The sequence below is a fragment of the Grammomys surdaster genome, unplaced genomic scaffold (genome assembly GCF_004785775.1).
Source record: "Grammomys surdaster isolate TR1022 unplaced genomic scaffold, NIH_TR_1.0 62, whole genome shotgun sequence".
NCBI classification, from domain to species: Eukaryota; Metazoa; Chordata; class Mammalia; order Rodentia; family Muridae; genus Grammomys; species Grammomys surdaster.
In genome coordinates this window covers 21,103,625-21,129,151 of record NW_021604564.1, presented here as the reverse complement: position 1 = coordinate 21,129,151, position 25,527 = coordinate 21,103,625, and the positions used below count along the sequence as shown (strand labels likewise).

The 25,527-nt window shown below is 37.6% G+C and overlaps 1 protein-coding gene across 3 annotated transcripts in view; it reads right to left on the bottom strand.

The window, feature by feature from the left end:
- Window positions 1-25,527, bottom strand: part of Kiaa1109 (KIAA1109 ortholog) — a 189,899-nt gene that overhangs the window by 23,240 nt on the left and 141,132 nt on the right. For 2 of the 3 annotated variants that reach the window (XM_028763886.1, XM_028763876.1), the window contains 10 exons: window positions 24,848-25,074; window positions 23,633-23,763; window positions 22,888-23,011; window positions 11,771-11,880; window positions 10,859-10,949; window positions 10,305-10,367; window positions 6,983-7,236; window positions 4,436-4,651; window positions 775-955; window positions 112-313 (listed from right to left, as the gene is read on the bottom strand). In XM_028763886.1, the coding sequence (XP_028619719.1) occupies window positions 112-313; window positions 775-955; window positions 4,436-4,651; window positions 6,983-7,236; window positions 10,305-10,367; window positions 10,859-10,949; window positions 11,771-11,880; window positions 22,888-23,011; window positions 23,633-23,763; window positions 24,848-25,074 (1,599 nt within the window). The remainder of the gene's footprint in view (window positions 1-111; window positions 314-774; window positions 956-4,435; window positions 4,652-6,982; window positions 7,237-10,304; window positions 10,368-10,858; window positions 10,950-11,770; window positions 11,881-22,887; window positions 23,012-23,632; window positions 23,764-24,847; window positions 25,075-25,527) is intronic. The other variant, XM_028763894.1, reaches the window with a different exon arrangement.

The following is a 25,527-nucleotide window of genomic DNA, read 5'->3' as shown; positions in this document are numbered from 1 at the left end:
GACAAGTCTATGGCCTTTCTTAAACAGAGAAGTTAAAGAATCTCAACAGAGCAAACAAAATAATAAACTTAAGAAAAACATGACAGAAATACAGTGTAGCCTCTTAAATACCTGAGGGAATAGGTGGGGGTTGGGGAGGAAGTAAGGTGTTAGTCTTGTTCTGGACAGTGCAAGGTAAAGGAGGAGAAGAAGGAGATGCTGCGTTATCTTTCATACCATACAACTTGGACTCTTTGGAGAGAGTTCTAGGCAAGGAAGATCCTCTGGAGGCATTAGGTGATTCAGTCTTTAGTGTCTTAGAATTGTAATGCAACTGTATTAAAAAAAAGTCAAAATAACAATTTTGCAGATAAGGAAATACCATGAAACATAGAAGTAGTAGTTGGGAAAAATACTGGTTCAGGAGCCTGAAGACTTAGCTTCTGCTTATAAGTCAGCTGTAAGGTTCTAAAAACTACTTGACTTTTTCATTTTTAAAATTAAAGAGCTCAATCCAAATCATCTTTAAAGTTCTTTTAAGCTTAATGGTCTAAAATTCAACAATTTTAGAAATTAAAAAAAATTACTGCTTATTAAAACTGTAGAAGGCAAGGTTTAGCAAGCTACTATGAATAAATGGTAAGCCACAATTTAGATATTCTCATATTCAGACTATGGCTACATTAGATAAGTCAGAAAGTTTCATCTTTAACAAGGTAAGCAAAAAAAAAATCTAGTAGAAAATAAACTGTTATTAATATTCTAGTCTCTTATTCTATACAATTCAGTTTTTACCTTTACATCTACTCCAGGAATATAAAACACTGTTGTTTCTAAGTCACTAGGCTTTGTCTGTAGAGAGGATGGTACTTTCTTGCCAGTCATTAAATGGGTGGTTGAAGCATAATTTGTTTGAAATTTTTTCTTTTTTGAAGGAGAATCTTGATCTAAACTCCTAGAGCTTCTATCATAACTCCTACAGGAAAAAAAAAGAAGGTGAATTAAAAAAATCAAAGTATTTTAAAAAGAAAACATTTTATTTTATTTCAAAGTAAATTTTTATTTATGCAGTAAGTGGGAAGTAGTAATTTAATAAGTTGAAAAAGAAAAGGATAGAACTTTTAGTTAGACTAGTTAATGTTTTAGAGAGATGATTATAATGTTATATGTTTTAAAACTAGCTCTATCAGTTTATTTATGTGAGTATTCTTTGTTTGTTCATGACTGTCATGGTAAGAAGACCAGGAGGCACTGTCCTGCCTCCACCTTCTGAATGCTAGAATTACAAGTGTGCCATGCACAGTTGTCTTATTCTTCTCTAAGTTCATACCTGTTTCACTTAAACACAACAGGATGAACCAAATGCAGCTAAACATAGCAGTCTGTTATGGTTCAATTAAAATGGCCTATCAGTCATTCTTTAAGCACCATTATTACTCTTATAAGATACTATACTTGTCTAAAGTGTTTTTATTCTCTCATTTTATAAAAATTTAATGTGACTGATCATTACAATACTTCATTTTAGACATAGAAGAATAAAGGGGATGGGCGGGGGACCTTCATTATCTGTTTCAACAGCTGTTACATTCTGCCTCTCTTATCCACATGTCCATCCTTTCACTCACTAGTAACTGTCATATTACTTTCATAATTAATTTTTTTGACCAGGAAAGAAGGAAGAAAGGAGAAGAAATATTCAAAGAAAGAGCTGTGGAAATGGTCCAGCCAGGACAGTGTTTCCAACAGCAGCCATGAGGACCTGAGTTTGAGACACACAGGAAAATAAATCATGGTGACACACTTTCGTAATCCTAGTACTGGGTAGGTACAAACAGGAAGATATTTCAGACTCTCTGGTCAGCCAGCTTAGTCTATGTGGTAAGAAAGACCCTGTCTCAGAAAACAAAGTAGACATCATCTGAGAATTGATACCCCAGGTTGACTCTGATCTCCATTCACAAAAGTATACACCTATATTTACACTAGAACATGAACACACATACATACCCCAAAAACATAACCAAAATCTAATATTAAATCCGTTTATGTCATCATTAAATGACAGAAACAAATGGTAATCTTGAAGTTATAGCTTGATTATTTCCATTTAGCTAGGCTCTATTTGTGCTCAGTTTAGGAAGGCCCTATTTGCATAATTGGTTCCAGTCTTTCTTTGTAAACATATCAAAATTCTTAATTAAGAGTCCTGCATTATTTTCAAAATAGAAATATTTTCAATCAATACAAAGAAAGGCAAGACATAAATTTGGGCTTATTGAAGCTGGAAACAATCCAGATGTCCCTCTACAGAAGAATGGATACAGAAAATGTGGTTCATCTACACAACAGAATACTACTCAGCTATTAAGAATGAGGACATCCTGAGTTTTACAGGCAAATGGATGGAACTAGAAAATATCATCCTGAGTGAGGTGACTCAGACTCAAAAGGACATGCATGGCATGTACTCACCAATAAGTGGATATCTGCCAATAAAAAAGTAGAGAATACCCAGGATACAGTCTACAGAACTCAAAAAGGTCAACAAGCTGAAGGGCCTAAATGAGGACGCCTCAGTCCCACTTGGGAGGGAGAAGAAAGCAATCAATCACAAGTGGGGGTAGAGGGAAACCTGATCTGGTATTAGGTGAGGGAAAAGGACTGAAGTCCTGAGGGCCAGCAGAAAGAATAGAATCAGGCAACCTCGGGAGGTAGGAGGTTGGGGGGGGTCCTCCAGAATGCACCAGAGACCTGGGAGGTGAGAGATTCTCAAGACCCAAAGGGAGGGGTAGAGCCCACCTCCAACAGGAAGACAGGGCATCAAGTGAGGGAGGGGGTAGCCATCCCACAGTCAAAATTCTGACCTATAATTGTTTCTGTCTGAAAGAACTACAGGTATAGAATGGAGAGAAACCTGAGGAAAAGAAGGTCCAGGGACAGGCCCAAAGTGGGATCCAGCTCAACGGGAGGTCCCACGGCCTGACACTATTACTGAGGCTATGGAGCACTCTCAAAAAGGGGACCTATCATGTTTGCCCACCAGAAGACTCAACAAGTAGCTGAAAGAGTCAGATGCAGATATTTACACCCAACCAATAGACAGAAGCTGCTGACCCCTGTGGTTGAATTAGGGGAAAGCTGGATGAAGCTGAGAAGGAAGGTGACCCTGTATGAGGACCAGCAGTCTCAATTAACCTGGACCCCTGAGATCTCCCAAACACTGGACCACCAACTAGACAGCATATACCAGCTGGTATGAGGCCCCCCTGACACATATACAGCATAGGACTGCCTGGTCTGGGTTTAGTCAGAGAAGATGCACCTAACCCTCAAAAGACTGGAGGACCCAGGGAGTTTAGAGGTCTGGTAGGGTAGGGGATGAAAGGACATCCTCATGGAGACAGGGGAGCAGGGAGGACGTATGGGATGTGGAACAGTTGGAGGGTGGACCTGGAAGTGAATAAAATTTGGAGTTTAATGTTGTGGATAGCCCTGGTCTTGTATTTTGATGCTAATTCTGCTTTACTGGGATGAGTATATAGTATACGGTATACAGGTGGCTTCTTGGGAACCTTTTGACCACCTTAATTTGTAAAATAAAGGCTAGAGCTGGTGATTGGATAGTAGAAGGGGAGGTGGAGTGGAAAAGTTTGGGGGGGAGAGAGAAGGGGGGAAGAGGGAGAAGGAGGAGGAAGAGGAAGAAGAGGAAGAGGAGGAGGAAGAAGAGGAGGGAAGAGGACAAAGGAGGAGGAAGAAGTGGAAGGACAATGAGAAGAAGCACATGACCTGGAAAAACCACAAGTTATCAGGGCTCTCACAGCTGGGGAATAGAGTAGTGTAGTGGTAAATCTGCCCAATCTAGGTGTGTAGCTCGTATTCATAATTACTGAGTGGTGTTTTCTTTGACCAGGCTTATTTGGGTTGGAGATTTACTGCAACAGTTTAAAATAATCAATAAAAAAAAAAAAGAAAGGATTCCAAAGAATTCTTTACTTATATCTTTTGTGTATGTGTGTGTGTCTGTGTGTGTGCACATGAGCACACTACTACTGGGGATTAAATCCTGTGCTCACACAATATATACACACTCTACCACTGAGCTAAAATACCCAGTTTATAGATCTATTTTAATCTATAGATCTATTTAAGATCTATATTAAGATCTACTTAAGATCTATATTAAGATCTATTTTAAGATTTATTTATAGATCTATTTTATAAGGATCTACTTTAATTAACCATTTTACCAGATTCTTAATGATACCTGCTTCTAATTGCCAGAAAAGATGTGTTTGTTTTAACAAACTGTATGTTATGCAAATAAATACTGTAACTTCGATCAGTTACTTTTAAAATTTGTAGTGTTGGGTGGGGAGAGTTATGATAATTCATGCTATATGGACAGTGTTTCTAACTAATGAATCCCAAATAACTTTTCTAGTCAGTCTCTTACCTTCTTAAACTTATATCATCATGCTCCTGCAGAAGGGTGGTTGGGTGAAGGACACATTTTCCACTGTCAATTTCAACTCGTATATCAAGTTCAAAGTCAATATTTCTCTCAGTAGCTGTGCCACTAAGACTTCGGTTGACTGGTGTTGTAGGCCAGCGTTCAGTAAGTAGTTGATGAACAGCAGCAAAGCCTGTTGCTTTCTTCCGAGAGGTATGTCTGCAGAAAATAAGGAATTATTCATTATAGTAAATTGAAGTCTGCTTAGTGAACTATTTCCCAATGTTATATCAGTAAGTCTTTAAAGACATTTTATTAATTTATAATTTATTAATTTATAGCTAGTACTAACTAAGGTCAAGAAAGAACAGATATCACATGATTCTTCTTTGAAAGTCAAAACTTACAGAAGCAAGGAAAGGAATGATAGGTACCATAAGGAATTTTTTTGTTTTGTTTTTTATGAGGCTGAGGTAGGTTTATTTTTTTCCCAATCTGCTTTTATACCATTTTAATTACATGCAAGTAATAAGGTCAGTTCTAGGTTGTGGAACAAGCAATACAATAGACATAAATAGTCAAGGAACAACCAAGGCAATAATCAAAGTCCCTTGATCACTGTTTCTAAGAGATTATCAGGATGACCAAGATATCTGAGCCTACTTCCTTGTCCTAGCCCTAAGTCATATTCATGCCTGAAGGCTACTTCTTTGTTCTAGCCTAAGATTCAGATTCCTGCCTGAACTTACTTCCTTGTCATGGCCCAAAGTGAGATTCCTGCCTGAAGCCCATTTCCTTGTCCATGGCTAATGTCAGATTCCTGCCAAGCAGTCTGAAAAGCTCTTCACAATTTATAATGTGCATTCACATCTTTTTATAGAGAAACGATAAATACCTAAAATTCTTTTTTTAATATTTATTTTTTATTGGATATTTTATTTATGTTTCATAAGGAACTGTTAACAAACACTATTAAATCTCATGTACTCAGGCCAGGCTCTAGAAAGCCTGCTGTGCCACACTGACCACAGAGGATGGTCCTGCACTACCTGTTCAGATACCTGAGGAAGCGTACATTTCATGCTCAATGTTCTTGCCAAAAGGAATCATAAAAATAATCAAGCTGGACACTTAGAAAAAGATTACAAAATCATCAAAAATAATTTTTTTAAAAAATGGGAAGTGTAAAAACAAAAGAGATACACATTCTGTCTAGTGGTATCATTTGTTTGACTCAAGAGGGCTACTGTTAAAAAAGAATATACACGTTAGAGATGGCTTAGCAGTTGAAAGCCCTGATTACTCTTCCAGAGGACCTAGGTTCAATTCCCAGAACCTTTATGGCAGTTCACAACCATGAGAAACTCTAGTGCCAGAGATCTGACACCCATTTTAGGTCCCTGTAGAAGTGCACACACATAGAGACACTTAGAAAATGAAGGGTAATTTGCACTGATAACATTGAGAAGATTACAAACAACAAATGCTAAACACTGGTGCTGGAAGACAAACATTTTCTTAAAAGAAACATTAATTCTTAGAAAATAATTCTATACTCAATTCAATAATCAAATGAGCTCACAAAAGTTATTTCATATTTTTAAACCTTTTAGAAAGCAGACTTGTATTATAATTCTTTGAATGTTATTTAAGTTATATTTCAGTAAGTAAAGGAATAGGCCAAAATATGCTAATATGAAAGGTTCCAAAGCAAGCGGTTTGTTTCACTGTGGAGAAAGGGTGCAGGAGCCCTCTGAGCTCAGTAAGAAGACTGAAGATTGCAACAGTGGGAACATTTAGTCTTACTGCCACACTTGCAGTGGACTAGGCTTTAGAAGCAGATAAATTTGAAAGGTCTTTCTAACTCTTCATGAGGGCACATTTCTTAGTAAGACTTTATCTATCTATCTATCTATCTATCTATCTATCTATCTATCTATCTGCCTTTTATTTCATTAACACTGTATTCTCATTTTTTCCAAGAACAATTTAAAATCCCCATCCACTGATACAAACCTCCTTTTGCTATTCCTATTTTTTCAACTATATGATACCTTTCAGTGTCTCCTTTTATTTTTATTAAACCCAGGAGGAGTATTGTTCTCTCCTATATTATAGCTTATAGTCATATCTCTATTTTTGTTTTGTTGACAGGTATTATCATGGAAAATTAATTAAAGCAATATAAATAAACCTATTTATATTTAGAAGAAAACAGCAACATATAAAGTTAAGTCACATTAGAAATTATGGATAGGTATCATAGTATTACTTAAAAATTAACTAACACTTTTTTGCTAATTTATTATTGTTATTATTATGACTTTATACGTAAGTCAGAGCCACATGTAGCCCAGGCTGGAGTAGAGCCTGCTATGTAGTCCAGGAGAACCTTAATCTGATCCTCCTGCCTCCATCTCTGAATTGCTGGAATTATCGGAATGTGACATCATGCTTGGCGTGCTAAATATGAGGCTGGATAAAATACTTTAGGCTCGCTTCTAGATTCTGATTTACCACCTAAAGATATCACAGGAAAAGGCTACTCACGAGGGTTTCCTGTAAATATAAAATCTTTCCCTCTCACGGTCTTCATCCTTTTCATCCTTCTCAGAGTCTTCACTGGTAGAAGACAGACTGTCATCCCTTCGGCCATCTTCTGACTGGAAAGGAACACTTGGTGAAAAGCCGCCTGTGGTTTTGGGCGAGCTGAACACTGAACACGATCCTTCACTAGTTGATGAGTAATGTGATGGACCTTCAATTGTTACTGACAAAAGATCCAGTTCTGTCTCCTCTGGAAACTGATTACAAAAACAGAAAATATAAATCAGGTTGTTTTTCAAGTTCTCTCTCAATAAAAAAGAGAAAAGCTAAAAATATGAAAAATGTAAGTCTAAACATTTTAGAACCTCTGAGTTGAATTTCCTCACTGAACTGAAAGGAAGGTCAGACTCATGAGCATATAAAATGGCATACCAAGGAAGGAAACAGGTCAAACCACAGCAAGTTACCACTGACACTTGAAAAAAAAATCACAGTGAAATATTACTTTATAGGAACATAAAGTATCATATTTAATTAGTACACACAAAGCAGAAGCAGATTAAGTGTAAAGAAACAATCAAATATAAACAGAACGGAAGAACAATTTATGATGAGCATAGTGACTGTTAGTAAAGACGGTTTTTAGAGGAACTTGTGGACAAATCTTTAAAACTGAACTTTCATGGACAGTTGAGTAATGAAACATGTTATCAATTACTCAATGGGTAACCATGCTGTATTTTAAGTAAATAGCTGGAGGCCAGAGTTTCTTTTCCTTTCTTTCTTTTTTTTTTTTTTTTAGTTTTTTCCAGACAGGGTTTCTTTGTGTAGCCCTGGCTGCCCAGGAACTAACTCTATAGACCTTACTGGCCTCAAATTCAAGACAAATCTTCCTGCCTCTGCCTCCCAAGTGTTGGGATTCAAGGTGTGTGCCACCACACCTTTTATGATGGGCAAGCCAGTTTTGAAGTCTGCAAGCCTTGCTATGAACTGATCTCAGTTTCCCAGCTATACAGTGCTGCTCCAGTGTCATCTAAAAATGAGTAGCCCTGATAAAGTGCAATTGGCAAGATAATGTAATTTATTATTAAAAAGTAGTAGATACTACTGTAAGATTCATGGTAAAATCAAAACATCAAACATTTGTAGAATTCAGGTATTTTTCCCTTAAAAAGATAAATGAATAAATAAATAAATTTTCAGAATATCTTTCAATTTTTAAAGTTGATAAATTTTTGTAAAAGCAAAATCTCTTTGCTTGATATTTATTTTATATAAAATCATACATTCATAATCTATTTTGTAATTTATAACTGCCATGTCTAATACCTAATCTCATGTTATCTAACTTTTTTATATAAATAGGAATATACTATTATTTAAAAATAAGGCTTGAATTATCTTCAAATATTTTTACATTTAATTAATTGTGCATGTATATGTGGAAGGGATGAGGGCATACATGTGCCAAAATGTACTTGTGGAGGTCAGAAAACAATTTGAGCTAGCTGGTTTTCTACTATGTGGATCCTAGGGAATAAAATCAAGTTGACAAGTTTGGTGGCAAGCACCCTCACTGAAACATCTCTCTGGCTCACCAAAAATTGGCACCAGCAAGAATGCTTTGATTATAACTACAGATGTAAAGTACTCGTATGGTATGTGTGAGGCTTTGGATTCAATCCTCAGTAACACACACACACACACACACACACACACACAAAACTAAAATCAAAAAGTCATTTAATTAGAAAATCCATTTAAATTCATATACATGATTTATTTTTAGGTTTTTTGAAAAATGGTAAATCTTTGTCAAACTTAGTATATCATTCTTTTAAAAAAAAAACTATCTTCTTTTATGTGTATGTGCCTGAGCATACTACATGCACCACATGTGAGCAGGAGCCTACAGAGATCAGAAGAAGACATCAAGATTCTCTGGAATTGGAGTTATATATGGTAATGAGGCACCATGTGGGTGATGGGAAGACTCAGGTCTTCCCCAAAAGTACCAAGTGCTCTTAACTGCTGAGCCATGTCCCCAGGCTCTGCATTACATTCTAATTGCTTTGAGATCAAATACAGTTGGAGTAAACACAGTACAACTATGGGATGTATGGTGAGACTTAAATCTGAAAGAATAAAGACAAGGAAACATATTTGGAGAGATTGCCAATTTTCTTTTTCTTTTTTTGCTTTTAACTATAATGTAAAAGAAAATTTCTAGGCAGGACTAGATGTCTGGTGTTGTGTGTAAAATGTATACATATACAAATACATACATATATTAATAGTTTATGTATATGTTTACTTTAATGATACATTCAGGGTAAAATCTACTTAAAATGTTAGTTATATTAATAAGTATTGTGCAGCACATTCTCATACTGTTCAGAACATAACAATTTTTTAAATGGATCTTTTTAGTTTTATTTTTTGGTGCTGGAGATCAAAATTAGGGGTTTATGCATGACAGCAGTTGGTTTAATGGTGAGCAATATCCTTAGCCCTCCTTTTATTTAGAGATAAGGTCTCACTAAGTTTCTCAGGCTGAGAACAAGCTTAGTGGCACATGACTATAATCTCAGCATTGGGAGCCAGAGGCAGGAGGATCAAGAATTCAAGGCAGTCTTCAGTGACACTGAGTTTAAAACCAGACTAGGCTACATGAAACCATGCCTCAGAAACAGAAAACAAAAGGTATAAGTTATTCAGGTTGGGTTTACATTTCCTTCCTTTTGCCTCAGTCTGTCAAGTAGCTAAAATTACAGGCATATGACATCAGATTCAGTTCTGAATATAATATTTAATAAACACTAATGTACTATAGTGACTTAAAAGAATTAGTAGTCAATGATCAATCAGTCTGTTGTTCAGATTTGATTTGTATTTGAAGCACTTAACAAAGATTATTGATTTCAAAATGGCTCACTTCATAGTTAAATATAAGGAGAAAAGATTGATTTCAGGATCAAAAAGAGATTGATTTTAGAATCAAAAAGAGATTGATTTCAGGATCAAATTAACAGTAATTGATTTAGTAAACTGCAGTTTTAGAGTTAAAATTTGGCTTAGTTGATTTGATAAGCTTTTTAAAATTCCTCACCTTTGAAGGTCAAAGTAAAATTAAGCTCCATGTAAATTTAAAACCCAAATGGAGTATTATAAAATATACATTAAAATAGAATTCCAACAAGCTTGAATCTTTACATAAAAGTATTTCTGAGGTGTCAGTTTAGCTTGAAAAGAAGATGTTTTGAAAGCAAAATTTCAGGGCAGTTTATTAGTTTTAAAGAAAAATTTTGTGTTGTTTCATAAGTACCTGAAAGTACCCTTCCCCTGGAGAGCTGGACTGTGGTGAACTTCCCCACACTGTGTTTTTCAACTTAATTAAAATAATAAGAAAAGAAAACATGAACAATAAAGACAATGTGAAGAAAACAATCCACAAATGAACATTTTAACATACGTTTTGACAAGCTGCCGTGTGCAGCTCTAAAGCTGACCTTCCTAGTGCCTTCTATTCTTTATACCCTGTGCACATAACACATAAGTGAATAGTTATGTCACACTAACAACTGCACAAAAGACAGTGTAACATGGGTCCTTACTAACAAAACTGCTTAATAAAACCCACAGCCAATCTCATGTCAGAGCACACAGCTATGGGACTTTTACTGTACACACACCTGACCATGTGCGTGCAGCAGGGCTCTTCTGGGCAGCACCTGCTGGCTGCCATTGCATATACTGCTGCTGTTTCAACTTGTCATTGTAGGCAACAAGTTCTACTTTTAAAATGTATAATACTGCAAGTCTGCAATTTTTAAAAACTACTTAGCAATACCCATTTTTAACAAGCCCTGTCTTTCTTACTGTATCCTGGATGTTAAAGGTCACTCTGGGTCCAGGAGATGCCGCATCCACACGGATTTCTGGGAGCTCATCAGTCTCTCCTATCCGAGAACTATAAGTAAAACGGTTATAAGCATAAATGTGCAACACAGATATAAAATACAAAACTCCAACATGGTCGCTTTAAAAAAACCTTGGCTTTATATAAGTCTTAATAATGACATTAACATTCTATCTCTAACTATTAACCTTATCAGATGACTGATATTTTGGCATTCCATGTATTAACCTTCAAGATCTGTGGAAAAGCCTTGTCTCAACTTCAAATTTTCTAAAATTAAACCTATGAAAAGAATTTATGCTTATTTTTTCGGGAGAAAGGGTTCTCATATATTCCTGGGCAGCCTAGAATCCACTATGCAGCTGATACAGAGAATTCGCTCAAGTTCTGATCCCCTTATCTATCCTAAGAGCTAGCACTACAGGTATACACCACCCAATTTGCATGGTATTAGGAATTAAACCCAGGGCTTCATATGTACTAGGCAAACATTCTACCAACCACTCTAGAACCCACCTCAGGGATTTAAACATCTTATTTTTATAGTGCTGACTTAATATTCAAACAGGATTTTAATGTGTACCATCAACTTTCCTAAACTGGCTATTTAGAAAGCAACCACCAGTATGCAAATTTTCATTTCTTCATATAGTCTGTAAGCTTATACATAAGGCATATCTAAATAAAATTGCCTTACTAAAAACGGCCTTACTAAAAACGTTATTACGTTGAAGAATAAAGGTTTGAGCTTTCCTTATACCAATGACATTTGACAGTAAGTAACTGTGATTTCTATTTTACTTATAAGGGTGATTTATTTATTATCAAATAAAAGTATTGAGTCTTTGTTAATTGTTTAAAATATGTATTACCTTGCTCTTTCCATTCTCTTAAGAGGTGGTCTTCCAGAAGCTGAAATGCTCTTTGACCGGCTGTAACTTGGTTTGTAACCTAAACCCCACTTATCCTTGAGGGAAGCAGCCTAATAAAATGGTAGAGGAAAAAAAAAAGTGACTCAAGGCAATTGTAGTATACTGATGTGATGGGGAACTCTGCCTCAGTGCCATAATGCACAAGTGGCACATAACACTCTTGAGACCACTCCTGACATGGCTCCAGACACTCAGAGACCCCAGACACCACTAAGAGCAACAAGTAAGTGGTGGAGAAATGGAAGAGGGTCTGTGGTCCTGTAATATCAGGGGTCTGGCAACTACTAAAAGCCAGGAGGAAGTCCCTGGTCTGGACTGTAGCCTGAGCCTACAGATATGTTAATGTTTGAGGGCTGTGCAGAACTTGTCCCACCCCTCACTTAGGGACCATGGGAGAGCTGACCCTGGGAGCTTGAGAGCAAGAGGGCTGACCCTGCCTCTAGTTCAGTTGCAATACTTGGAAGAATAGGCTCTGCACCTTGTGGAAGTTGCTGGTGAGCCAGCCCTGAAGATATGAGCATGGGAGAGCTGCCCCTACCACTTGTCTCCTATACAGTGGCGTGGACAAGGGAAAGCTACCTTCCTCCCCACTTGTCCCTCACCACCTGCATGCAACAGGCTGGAGACCTAGCCCTAAGGTCAAAAGGGCAGGAGAGCTGTCCCTGCCCCTCACTAGGTGCAGCACTTGGGAGAGAAGGCCTTGCACCTTACCGGGGCAGCACAGTAGAGCTGACACTGATGACAGGGGTGAAGACAAGCCGGCTCTGAGGGTGTGACCATGGGAGTGGGAGAGCTGGACTTGCAACTTGTCTGCTGTGTAGGAGCCTGGGTGAGGAAGATACCCTACCCTCCACGCTCACCCTCTGCCACCTAAAGGCAGGCAGGAGAGCTAGCCCCAGGGCTCATGAGAGTGGGCAAACAAGCAATGTCCCTCACCAACTGCAACACCGTGGAGAGCAGGCTCTACACCCTTCCTGGGCAGGGTAGAGCTGGCTCTAGTTGAGGGGGTTGCTGGTAAGCAGGCCACACAATAAAGAAATCCCAAAGGGAGACAGAAAACCTAGGAAAGAGATCAGGAGTCATAGATGCAAGCACCGCCAAAAGAATACAAGAAACAGAAGAAAGAGTCTCATGTGCAGAAGATACCATGGAAAACATTGACACAACTGTCAAAGAAAATGCAAAAAGTTCCTAACTCAAAACATCCAGGAAATCCAGGACACAATGAGAAGACCAAACCTAAGGATAATAGGTATAGATGAGAGTGAAGATTCCTAACTTAAAGGGCCAGTAAATATCTTCAACAAAATTATAGAAGAAAACTTCCCTAACCTAAAGAAAGAGATGCCCATGAACATATAAGAAGCCTACAGAACTCCAAATAGATTAGACCAGAAAAGAAATTCCTCCCATCACATAATAATCAAAACATCAGATGCACAAAACAAAGAAAAAATACTAAAAGCAGTAAGGGAAAAAGGTCAAGTAACATATAAAGGCAGACCTATCAGAATTGCACCAGACTTCTCACCAGAGACTATAAAAGCCAGATCCTGGACTGATATCATACAGACCCTAAGAGAACACAAATGCCAGACCAGACTACTATACCCAGCAAAACTCTCAATCACTATAGATGGAGAAAGCAAGATATTCCATGACAAAATCAAGTTTATACAATAGCTTCCCTCAAATCCAGCCCTACAAATGATAATAGATGGAAAACTGCAACAAAACAAGGGAAACTACAACCTAGAAAAAGCAAGAAAGTACTCTTCCAACAAACCCAAAAGAAGATAGCTACACAAAAATTCCAACTCTAGTAACAAAAATAACAGGAAGCAACAATCATTTTTCCTTAATATTTCTTAAAATCAATGGACTTGATTTCCCAATAAAAAGACGTAGACTAGCAGACTGGATATGTAAACAGGACACAGAATTTTGCTGCATACAGGAAATGCACCTCAGTGACAAGGACAGACACTACCTCAGAGTAAAAAGCTGGAAAACAATTTTCCAAGCAAATGGTTGCAAGAAACAAGCTGGAGTAGCCATACTAATATAGAATAAAATCAACTTTCAACCAAACGTTATCAAAAAAGATAAGGAAGGACACTTCAAACTCATCAAAGGAAAAAAAATCTACCAAATGAAATCTCAATTCTGAACATCTATGCTCTAAATGTACCCACATTCATAAAAGAAAGTTTACTAAAACTCAAAGCATACATTGCACCTCATACAATAATGGTGGGGGATTTCAATAGACCACTCTCAGCAATAGACAGATCATAGAAACAGAAACTAAACAGAGACACATTGAAATTAACAGAAGTTATGAACCAAATGGATTTAACAGATATCTATAGAACATTTCATCCTAAAACAAAAAAAAAATATGCCTTCTTCTCAGTACCTCACGGTACCTTTATCAAAATAGACAATATAGTTGGTCACAAAAGATTGAAATAATACCTTGCATCCTATCAGATCACCATGGACTAAGGCTGATCTTCAATAATAACAAAAACAATGGAAAGCCCACCTACACGTGGAAACTGAAGAACGCTCTACTCAATGATGACTTGGTCAAGGAAGAAATAAAGAAATTAAAGACTTTTTAGAATTTAATGAAAATGAAGGCTCATCATACCAGAACTTATGGGACACAATGAAAGTAGTGCTAATAGGAAAACTCATAGCTCTAAGTGCCTACAAAAAGAAACTGGAGAGAGCATACACTAACAACTTGAGAGCATACCTGAAAGCTCTAGAACAAAAAGAAGCAAATATACCCAAGAGGAGTAGATGGCAGGAAATAATGAAACTCAGGGCTGAAATCAACCAAGTAGAAAGTAGAAACAAAAAGAACTATACAAACAATCAACAAAACCAGGAGCTGGTTCTTTGATAAAATCAACAAGATAGATAAACCCTTAGCTAGACTAATCAGTGAGCACAGAGACAGTATCCAAATTAATAAAATCAGAACTGAAAAGGGAGACATAATAACAGAAACTGAGGAAATTCAAAAAATCATCAGATCCTACTACAAAAGCCTATATTCAACAAAACTGGAAAACCTGGATGAAATGGACAATTTTCTAGACAGATACCAGGTACCAAAGTTAAATCAGGAGCAGATAAACCATCTAAATAGTCTTTGTTTTGTTTTGTTTTGTTTTTTTGAGACAGGGTTTCTCTGTGTAGCCCTGGCTGTCCTGGAACTCACTCTGTAGACCAGGCTGGCGTCGAACTCAGAAATCTGCCTGCCTCTGCCTCCCAAGTGCTGGGATTAAAGGCTTGCGCCACCACCTCCCAGCTCTAAACAGTTTTATAACCCCTAAAGAAATAGCAGCAGTCATTAAAAGTCTCCCCACTAAAAAAAGCCAAGACCAGATGGTTTTAGTGCAGAATTCTGTCAGACATTCAAGGAAGACCTAATATCAATATTCTTCAAACTATTCCACAAAATAGAAACAAGTAACACTACCCAATTTGTTCTACAAAACCACAATTACACTCATACCTAACCCACACAAAGACACAACAAAGAAAGACAACTTCAGACCAACATCCCTTATGAATATCGATGCAAAAATACTCAATAAAATTCTTGCAAACCAAATCCAAGAGCACATCAAAACAATCATCCATCATGATCAAGCAGGCTTTATCCTGGGAATGGAGGGATGGTTAAATATTCGGAAATCCATCAATGTAATCCACTATATAAACAAACTCAAAGAAAAAAAACACGATCATCTCACTAGATGCTGAGAAAGCATTTAACAAAATTCAACATCACTTCATAGTAAAAGTCTTGGAAAGATCAGGAATTCAAGGCCCATACCTAAACATAGTGAAAGCAATATACAGCAAACCAGTAGCCAACATCAAACTAAATGAAGAGAAACTTGAAGCAATCCCACTAAGATCAGGGACTAGACAAGGCTGCCCACTCTCCCCCTACCTATTCAATATAGTACTGGAAGTCCTAGCCAGAGCGATTAGACAACAAAAAGAAGTCAAAGGGATACAAATAGGAAAGAAAGAAGTCAAAATTTCACTATTTGCAGATGATATAATAGTATACTTAAATGACCCCAATATTTCCACCAGAGAATTCAGCAAATTCAACTTCAGCAAAGTGGCTAGATATAAAATCAACTGAAACAAATCAGTAGCCTTCCTCTACTTGAAGGATAAACAGGCTGAGAAAGATATTGGGGAAATGACACCTTTCACAATAGTCACAAATAATATAAAATGCCTTGGTGTGAATCTAACCAAGCAAGTGAAAAAGATCTGTATGACAAGAACTTCAAGTCTCTGAAAAAAGAAATCGAGGAAGACCTCAGAAGATGGAAAGATCTCTCATGTTCATGGATTGGCAGATTAATATAGTAAAAATGGCCATCTTGCCAAAAGCTGTCTACAGATTCAGTGCAATCCCCATCAAAATTCCAACTCAATTTTTCATAGAGATAGAAAGAGCAATTCGCAAATTCATTTGGAATAACAAAAAAAAAAAAAAAACAACAGGATAGTGAGAACTATTCTTAACAATAAAAGAACTTCTTGGGGAATCACCATCTCTGACCTCAAGCTGTACTACAGAGCAATAGTGATAAAAACTGCATGGTATTGGTACAGGGACAGGCAGGAAGATCAATGGAATAGAATTGAAGACCTAGAAATGAACCCACACACCTATGGTCACTTGATCTGTTTGTTTATTTGTTTTGTTTTTCGAGACAGGGTTTCTCTGTGTAGCACTGGCTATTGTGAAACTCACTCTGTAGACCAGGCTGGCCTCAAACTTAGAAATCCACCTGCCTCTGCCTCCCAAGTGCTGGGATTAAAGGCATGTGCCACCACTGCCCTGCGGTCACTTGATCTTTGACAAAGGAGCTAAAATCGTCCAGTGGAAAAAGGACAGCATTTTCAACAAATGGTGCTGGTTCAACTGAAGGTCAGCATGTAGAAAAATGCAAATTGATCCATTTTTATCTCCTTGTACAAAGCTCAAGTCCAAGTGGATAAAGACCTTCACATAAAACCAGAGACACTGAAACTAATAGAGGAGAAGGTGGGGAAGAGACTTGAACACATGGGCACAGGAGAAAAGTTCCTGAACAGAACACCAATGGCTTATGCTCTAAGAGCAAGAACTGACAAATGGGACCTCATAAAATTGCAAAGGACACTGTCAATAGGACAAATCAGCAAACAACAGATTAGGAAAAGATCTTTACCAATCCCACATCTGACAGAGGGCTAATATCCAATATATGCAAAGAAGTCAATAAATTAGACTCTAGACAACCAAATAACCCTATTAAAAAATGGGGTACAGAGCTAAACAAAGAATTCTCAACTAAGGAAACTAGAGTGGCCAAGAAGCACCTTAAGAAATGTTCAGTATCCTTAGTTATCAGGGAAATGCAAATCAAAACAACCCTTAGATTCTACCTCACACCAGTCAGAATGTCTAAGATCAAAAACTCAGGAGATAGCAGATGCTGGCAAGGATGTGGAGAAAGAGGAACACTCCTCCATTGTTGGTGGGACTTCAAGCTAGTACAACCACTCTGGAAATCAGTCTGGTATTTCCTCAGAAAATTGGACATAGTATTACCTGAGGACCCATCTATACCACTCCTGGGCATATACCCAGAAGATGCTCCAACATATAACAAGGACATATGCTCCACTATGTTTATAGCAGCCTTATTTATAATAGCCAGAAACTAGAAAGAACTCAGATGTCCTTCAACTGAGGAATGGATACAGAAAATGTGGTACATTTACACAATGGAGTATTACTCAGCTATTAAAAACAATGAATTCATGAAATCCTTAGGCAAATGGATGGAACTAGAAAATATCATCCTGAGTGAGGTAAGCCAATCACAAAAGAACACACATGGTATAAACTCACTGATAATTGGATATTAGCCCAAAAGCTCAGAATACCCAAGATACAATTCACAGACCACATGAAGCTCAGAAAGACCAAAGTGTAGGTGCTTCAGTCGTTCTTAGAAGGAGTAACTAAATACTCATGGGAGTAAATATGGAGATAAAGTGTGGGACAGAAACTGAAGTGGGGGGGGGTTGTCTGGAGATTGTTCCACCTGAGTATCCATCCCATGTGCAGTCACCAAAGGTAGAAGCTGACGTGGATGCCAGGAAGTGCATGCTGACAGGAGCTCAATATAGCTGTCTCCTTAGAGGTCTGCCAGAGCCTGACATAAACAGAGGTCGATGCTCACAGCTAACCATTGAATTGATCATGGGTTTCCCAATGGAGGAATGAGAGAGAAGACTGAAAGAGCTGAAAGGGTTTGAGGCCCCATGAGGAGAGCAACAATACCAGCCTGGGAGCACATAGGGAGGAACCCTTGGCTCCACCTGTATATGTAGGGGAGGATGGCCTTGTTGGGCATAGGTGGGAGAGGAGGTTCTTGGTCCCATGAAGGCTGGATGCCCTAGTGTGGGAAAATTTGAGGGTAGGGAGGTGGGAGTATGTGGGTGGGGGCACATCCTCATAGAAGCAGAAGGAGGGTGGACAGGATGCGGGTTCCTTTGTGGGGGGGAAATGGGGAAAGGGGATAACATCTGAAATGTAAATAAAATATCCCCCCCAAAAGAATATTAAAAACTGTTTTAATTAATGTGTTATGGCTCTCATGCATTAAAAAAACAGTGTAAGAACAGCTGGACAATACAACCAGAAATTCTAAGAATGAACAAAAATGATACAACAACAAAAAAGCAAAACAGTAGAGATAAATATACTAACAGAAGTGAAAAAAAAGCTTTTATAAGTATATTAGCAGGTTGGACATGATGAGGAAAGAATCACTGAGATTGAAAGAGAATCATGCAAACTTCAAAAAGTTAAAAATGAAGAAAATGGAGCAAACCAAAACCAACCAAACACTCACCCACCCACCCAACCCCATAGGATGCCTATGAACTGAGGGAAATTACAGAATGCATAAAGAGGCACAATGGCAATCCCAGAAGGAAGTAGGAGAAGAATAAGTAATAGCTTTCTTTCCCAAGCACAGTTCTCTGTAGACTAGGGCAATTGAGGAGGGTACCTGATGGGGAGTAAGCTCTTCCTAGTAACTCCCCATTATGGGCAGTGGATCTACATCCCTAGTAGATGCCTTCTCATGTTGCTTAGCCATGGGAGCAACCCATTGGTTTTGACTCAGTAAAGAATAAAAATGACACCCACTTTGCCCTAAGAAGTGATGCCAATATGAAAAGAGTGAAGAAAAATACTTAAGGTGTTGAAAAAACAAAACCTCCAGATAATCTAGAGTTCTACAAGAAGCTATCCTTCGAAGGTGAAGGAAAAGTAAGACTTTCTCAGACCAAATAAATAAATAAATAAATAAATAAATAAATAAATAAATAAGGAACTGTTGTCTACAGAGTTGCTCTGTAATAAATGGTAAGATTTCTATAGAGATGGAAAATGATACAGACCAGAAACACAGAACTCTTATAAGGTAGAGCACCAAAGTATAAAGACAAAAAATACCTCATTTTTCTATTCTTAATTGATCTAACTGATAATTGTTATGTGTGCTTATATATATTAAACTTATCATAGAATAAGTTTGAATATCAATGATTTAAACTATGCAAGGCAAAAACTAACAGAAATGCAAAGAGAAACAGATGGATTCACTACTACGGTGGAGGCCTTTCATCAGACCCAGTGCACACAGAAAATCCAGTTGGATATACTTAAACTCAGCTGCACATCTGTCACATAGATATAATCAACATCTACTGAAGACTTTGCTCATTAACAGCACATACAAAATCTTCTCAAGCCAGACAATGGTGGCGCACGCCTTTAATCCCAGCACTTGGGAGGCAGAGGCAGGCGGATTTCTGAGTTCGAGGCCAGCCTGGTCTACAGAGTGAGTTCCAGGACCGCCAAGGCTACACAGAGAAACCCTGTCTTGAAAAACAAAACAAAACAAAAATCTTCTGGAGTCAACATGGAAAATTCACCCAAACAGGCCACATTCTAGGCCCTAAGATTTGCTATAACATATTTAAAGGGCTGAAACCATATAATGAGTGCTGTCTCAGACTGCAATGTAATTTAACAAAACTGTGTATGTGTTTGTGTCAGAAAATTATCTGGTGGAAAAAAATGCTTTAAGATTAAACAACACACTTCTAAATAGCATTTGTCAAAAAAGTAGTCAAGACAACTTTTAAATTATTTTCAATTAGATGAAAATAAAAATAATACAAAGATCTGTGATAGTCAATGAAAGCAGGGCTTAACATGAAATTTACAAAATTAAATGGGTATCTTCAATTAGCTGTCTAAATTTAGATGACAGAAAAGTTAAACAGGAAAAAGAATAAATAAATATTTCCACAGAAGTCAATGGAACAGAGAGGAAATCAATAGACAGAAGTCAACAAAAGAAGAGATTAACAAACCCAATGAGCCTCTAGGTGGGCGTCAAAGGTGGAGCTCACTAACTAACATAGGAAAGGAGGCAAAGGACTGGACTACAGGACTACAAACACTGAAATCTGAGAATGAATCTGAATGAAATAGATTGATTCTTTGAAAGATATAGTTGACAATATTACACAAGAAGAAACAAGTTCTGAATAGACCTATGATTATTAAAATAAATAATTTGTCCAGAACAGAAAGCAATTGGTCCAAATGAATGCCCTGATGAATTACACCAGGTGTTTAAGGAAGGTCATTTTCTATCAGCACTTCAGAAGGCAGTAGCAGCAAATACTTCCTAACACTGAGTGAGGTCACCATTACCACAATATCAAATATAAAAGGACACTGCTAGAAAGAAAAATTATAAATTGGTATCTTTTTTTTTTTAAAGTTTTAGGTATCTATTTGGTGTTTAATTGGTATCTTTTAAAACATATAAAATCAGCAAACCAAATCCAAATAATTCTGGGTAGTCAAGGGTGATTCAACACTCAAAATTCAATTAATGTAATTCACCATATAGTCAAGTTAAACAAGAAAAGTAATGTGATTATATTAATAGATACAGAAAAGGTATTTGAGTAAACCTGACATCCCCTCACATTAAAAATGAAGTAATCTAAGGTTGAGAGGAGCTTTCTTGTGTGTGTATGTGTGTGTGTGTGTGTGTGTGTGTGTGTAGGCCATAAGTCAATGTCAGGTGTCTTCTGACTTCCTGAGATAGGGTCCCCCATAGAACCGGGCACTCACCAACTAGGTGACTGACTGGCTAGCAAGTCTCCACCTGCCCAGTGCTTGGGTAAGTTCAGGAGCACAACGCCACATGGGCAATTTTAAGTGTGTGCCGGGGACATGAACTCAGGTGCTCATGCTTGGGTAGCAAGTTCACTTTATCACCAAGCCATCTCCCAGCCCTGAAGGGAGTGTGTTGAATTGGGTAGAGAAAAAAATTATAAAAAACCTGTAGAGCTAAGTGGTCAAAAACTCCAAACTTACCCACTAAGAACAGAAACAAAGTAAGGAAGTCCCCCTTGAATCTAGAATATCCCCCAAAGGCACATGCTGAGAGGCTCTGTTCCCAGCCCATAATAGAACAACTAGGAGGAGACTGAAACTTAGGAGTGAATCACAGTTGCAAACTTAGGTAACTGTGACATGCCATGGATACTGAGATCCTCCTGTGGCTCTGTTTGTGTTCCCCTTCCCCAAGCTGTATCTCTCTTCCTCTTTTACTGCTTCCTGGCTACCATGAAGTGAGCAGGTCTCTCTCTGCTACACCTCCTATCATGATGTACTCCACCACCATGAACACAAAGCAACAGGGGAAGGGACAGAGATTGGAACCATGAACCAAAATAAACCTTTTCTTCTTGTATGTTGATTATTTCCCTCTCACCATTCCTTTTCAACACTGCCCTAAAAGAATACAAATCAGGAAGGAAGAAATAAAGTTACCTCTGCTTATGGATGTGACACAATGGTCTATGTAGAAAATACAGAATTTCCTACTTGAAACTTAAAAACAACTATATCATAATTACAGGATATAAAATTAATAATATAAAAGCCAACTTGCTCTTCTAAATACTTGCAACGAACAAAGAGAATGTGAAATTTGAAACACATGTAATTTATACTTGCCCAATCCAAAGTAAAATATTTCATTATAAATCTTATAAAATGTGTACAGGAGTTATTATATGAAGAAAACTAAAATTCTGATGACAGAAATAGAAGAGCTTAAAAATGGAGCAATACTTTACATCAGTATTGTCAAGGAGAATACTGGTCAAGGATAAGGAATGAGAAGGGAGCACAGGGGGTTTAGGGCAGTGAAAGCAGAGTGTATCTAACACAGAATACAAGTCATCATACGTTTATCCGAAACCACAGAATGCACAGCCTCAACAGGGAACCCTCTTGTAAATTATCAACCTTGGCAACTGTGCACATGTAGGTACATCAGCTGTGGTGAGTGTAATAGTCTCACAGAGAATATTCAGAGTGGCTGATACAATATATGTGTGTAGGGAAATCTCTATACGTTCTCTAGAATTTTGCTAGGAACTTAAAATTACTCTAAAAATTGAATTTTATTAAAAAGATAAAAGCAGAAAAGAGAGATTGTGACTTAGAGGTATATATTGAAAAACTGGAGGTAAAGACATGGAAAAAGATTGCACATTTCTGAGAGCACACACTAGAGGTTAAAAGCCAGTGAGTCCATGAATGGCAGGAAAACACAGCAATTTGGGCCTAAGTACAGAGCTCCATCGCCTGGATTTGAAATCTGACTCCATCAGCAGTAGAGGCTAGATAAACCTGGACAGATTACTTGACCTCTCTGTGTATCAGTTGTGTCATTTCTAAAATGGGAAAAAAAGCTCCCTCATAGGGTTGCTGTGGAGGTTTATGGGTGGTTAAAGGCAAAGTGTTTAAATAGTACTCTATATACAGGTCTGCTTTTCATAAATTTCATTGTTAAGTTTCAAAAAGTAAGCATTTAAAAATAGTCTTCTGAGATTCGTAAGTATGTACTCACTCGCATACTGGACCTCCGTAACTTTTTACGAACATCTCTGCGGATGTCATTTACAGCCACAGACTCCAACTGTTGGTAACGCTGAATTTCCTGATTTATGGTTCCTTCACTTGCACCCAATTTTCTAAATGAAACAAAACAAACAAACAAACAAACAAACAAACACCCCACAAAAATAGGAGGTTATTGTAAAGAAGCAAGAAAGTACAAGTGACTTCTCACTGCTTCTCTCAGCCCTCTCACTTCTCAGGAAAGCCAAGGATCATGTCTGGATAGCCCAACTCCTGTAAACTTAATGCTCATATTTGGTAAATTACAAAAGACACACTAACATCTAGGGAAATGCTTTTACACTCTCTACTCACTGATATATCTCAAGCTGCAAGCAATCTCATGAAAAGTAAACATTCACTCTATAGAAAAATGTATGATGATTTTGGAAGACTTATTTTGCCTCAAGTCATTTTTCTCCCTGAGGATAAAACTCAAATTAGTGGAAAATACATATCATTACATGATAATTTACAGAGAAACTTTAAGGTCATATCCATTATATTTCAAAACTCCTATATTTTGGGAAATCCTGATTGAATAAAATTCTCACAGGTAAAAGCATTTGAACACTAGAAAAGATGAAGTATGGCCACTTTGAGAAAATGAAAGTTTCAAAATTTAGCAAGAAGAATATTTATCCTATTATTCTACTACTAGAGAATGCTATAGTAAGAAAAAAACAATGACATACTTAAGATCATCTATTACTTTGGCCTGTTCATTCAGTTCTCTGATGTCCACTAGACGCTTCATAATCTTTCTTCCTCTGGGTTCTCCTGGCTGACTAGAAGATGTTCCTTGTCTTCGATAATCTATAGCTTCCTAAAAAAAAAAAAAAATCAAAGTACATATGTTAATACCATTTTCAGTTCATACAGACCATCTATACTAAAAAAATTACTGCCTTAGATCAAGGAGAGCATGCAAGAATCAAAGCCATCTACAACAAGTAAGATGATTGCAATTCTCCACTGATTTGAGCCCCTCATTTCATAAGGTATCTACTGAGTTGCTACCTACGTTTCCCCATGAGTGTGCTCTGCACGCTTTCAAATGGGATTGGCTAGACTGAGGGGAGCCCCGAATCTCTGAATCACACAGATACTCTGCAGGAACAGAATAGCGCTGATTTGGCCCCAGGCCTAGTAGGTGATTTACAAGTCTCTGTCCAAAGGTGAGTTTATGGCCATCTCCACTTACTGAACTTCCATCTGAACTCTAAATAATAAACAGTATTATTAATTTAAAATTTCTTTTAAAGACAAAACTATTTAATGATACAACAGATAAATGTATATAAAATCTCTTTACAAATCAAAACCAGAATGAAATCTGAAAGTCACTTTCATTTTTGCTACTAAATAACTTGATACAACAGAATAAGCAGTATAGTCAGAAAAACACATTTTAAATGTATATATCACAGTATAAACACTTTTGCTTTTTGAAAGACTTATTTGTAATACCCTTTCCCAAGGTATGATTTCAGACCACAAGACCCATCCATTTAGAATGTGTAACTCAGCGGCTTTAGGATGGCCAGAGCTGAGCAGTCACTACCACACTCTCAGCACAAGCCAGCAAAGTTCCTCTTTAGCAGACCTTCCCTTTCCTGTTCTCAAACCTCACTCCCAGCCCCAGATTCAAAACCCACTGATCTACTTTCTGTGTATATAGGTTGATCTTACCTCACTTTCAATGTTACTATATTACACTGAGGTTAAGGCACATTTCATAAAGGCATTATTAGGAAACATGTCAGCACTGTAAAATGCAGACCTAGAAATCACCACCTTCTTCTCTTCCTCTACAACAGCAACCACAACACACAAAATAACCCCAAGGCAATCAGGTATCTATCTCAGGAAAATCCAGTCTTGAAATTCCTGGCAGTGAATGCACTTACAGTATGGATTGTAGGAGACATAGTATCGACTTCATCTTCATCTGACAGGTCAGCTATGTTCACTGAATTGAGGTCAGCAATGTCATCTATATCTTCCTCTCCTGTCAGTGTTGTAAGGGTGTTGCCCAGAGCATTAAGCCTTTTGCCAATGTTAGGGTCCATGTGGACATCAATCCCACACATTTTCCATAATACATTCAGTGTCCAGGTTCCAGCACTACTACTTTCTGTTTAAATAAAGAAGTGGAATTTTTTCAAGGTCCTAGGAATAGGAGTATAAGCACTTCTGAACTGTATGATGGCCATATCAGACACCCAATGCCTTTCACAGTGAGACCTGCTCTGTTGGTTTCCATGTATACAGTGTGTATGTACCTCTTCTGACTATCAGCATGGCTGGCTATCCCATGGACCGCATGTTCCCTCTGAGCTCAAACAGATACCTTCCCATGGATACAGCAGAAACCATTATAAGCTGCATCCACCACCTACAAGTAACTAAATATCTGATCACAGTAAACATCAAAGCTACAAAACCAAAAATCTTTCTCTGAACTTGCGAAAAGGTGGATCTCTTTTAAATGAGAACATAGAAATGAGGCCATGAGCTCTTTCCAGCCATGTCATCAATTAAAGCAAAGCAAAACAAGTAAGAGGAAGCAGTGAAAGAGCAGCCAAAG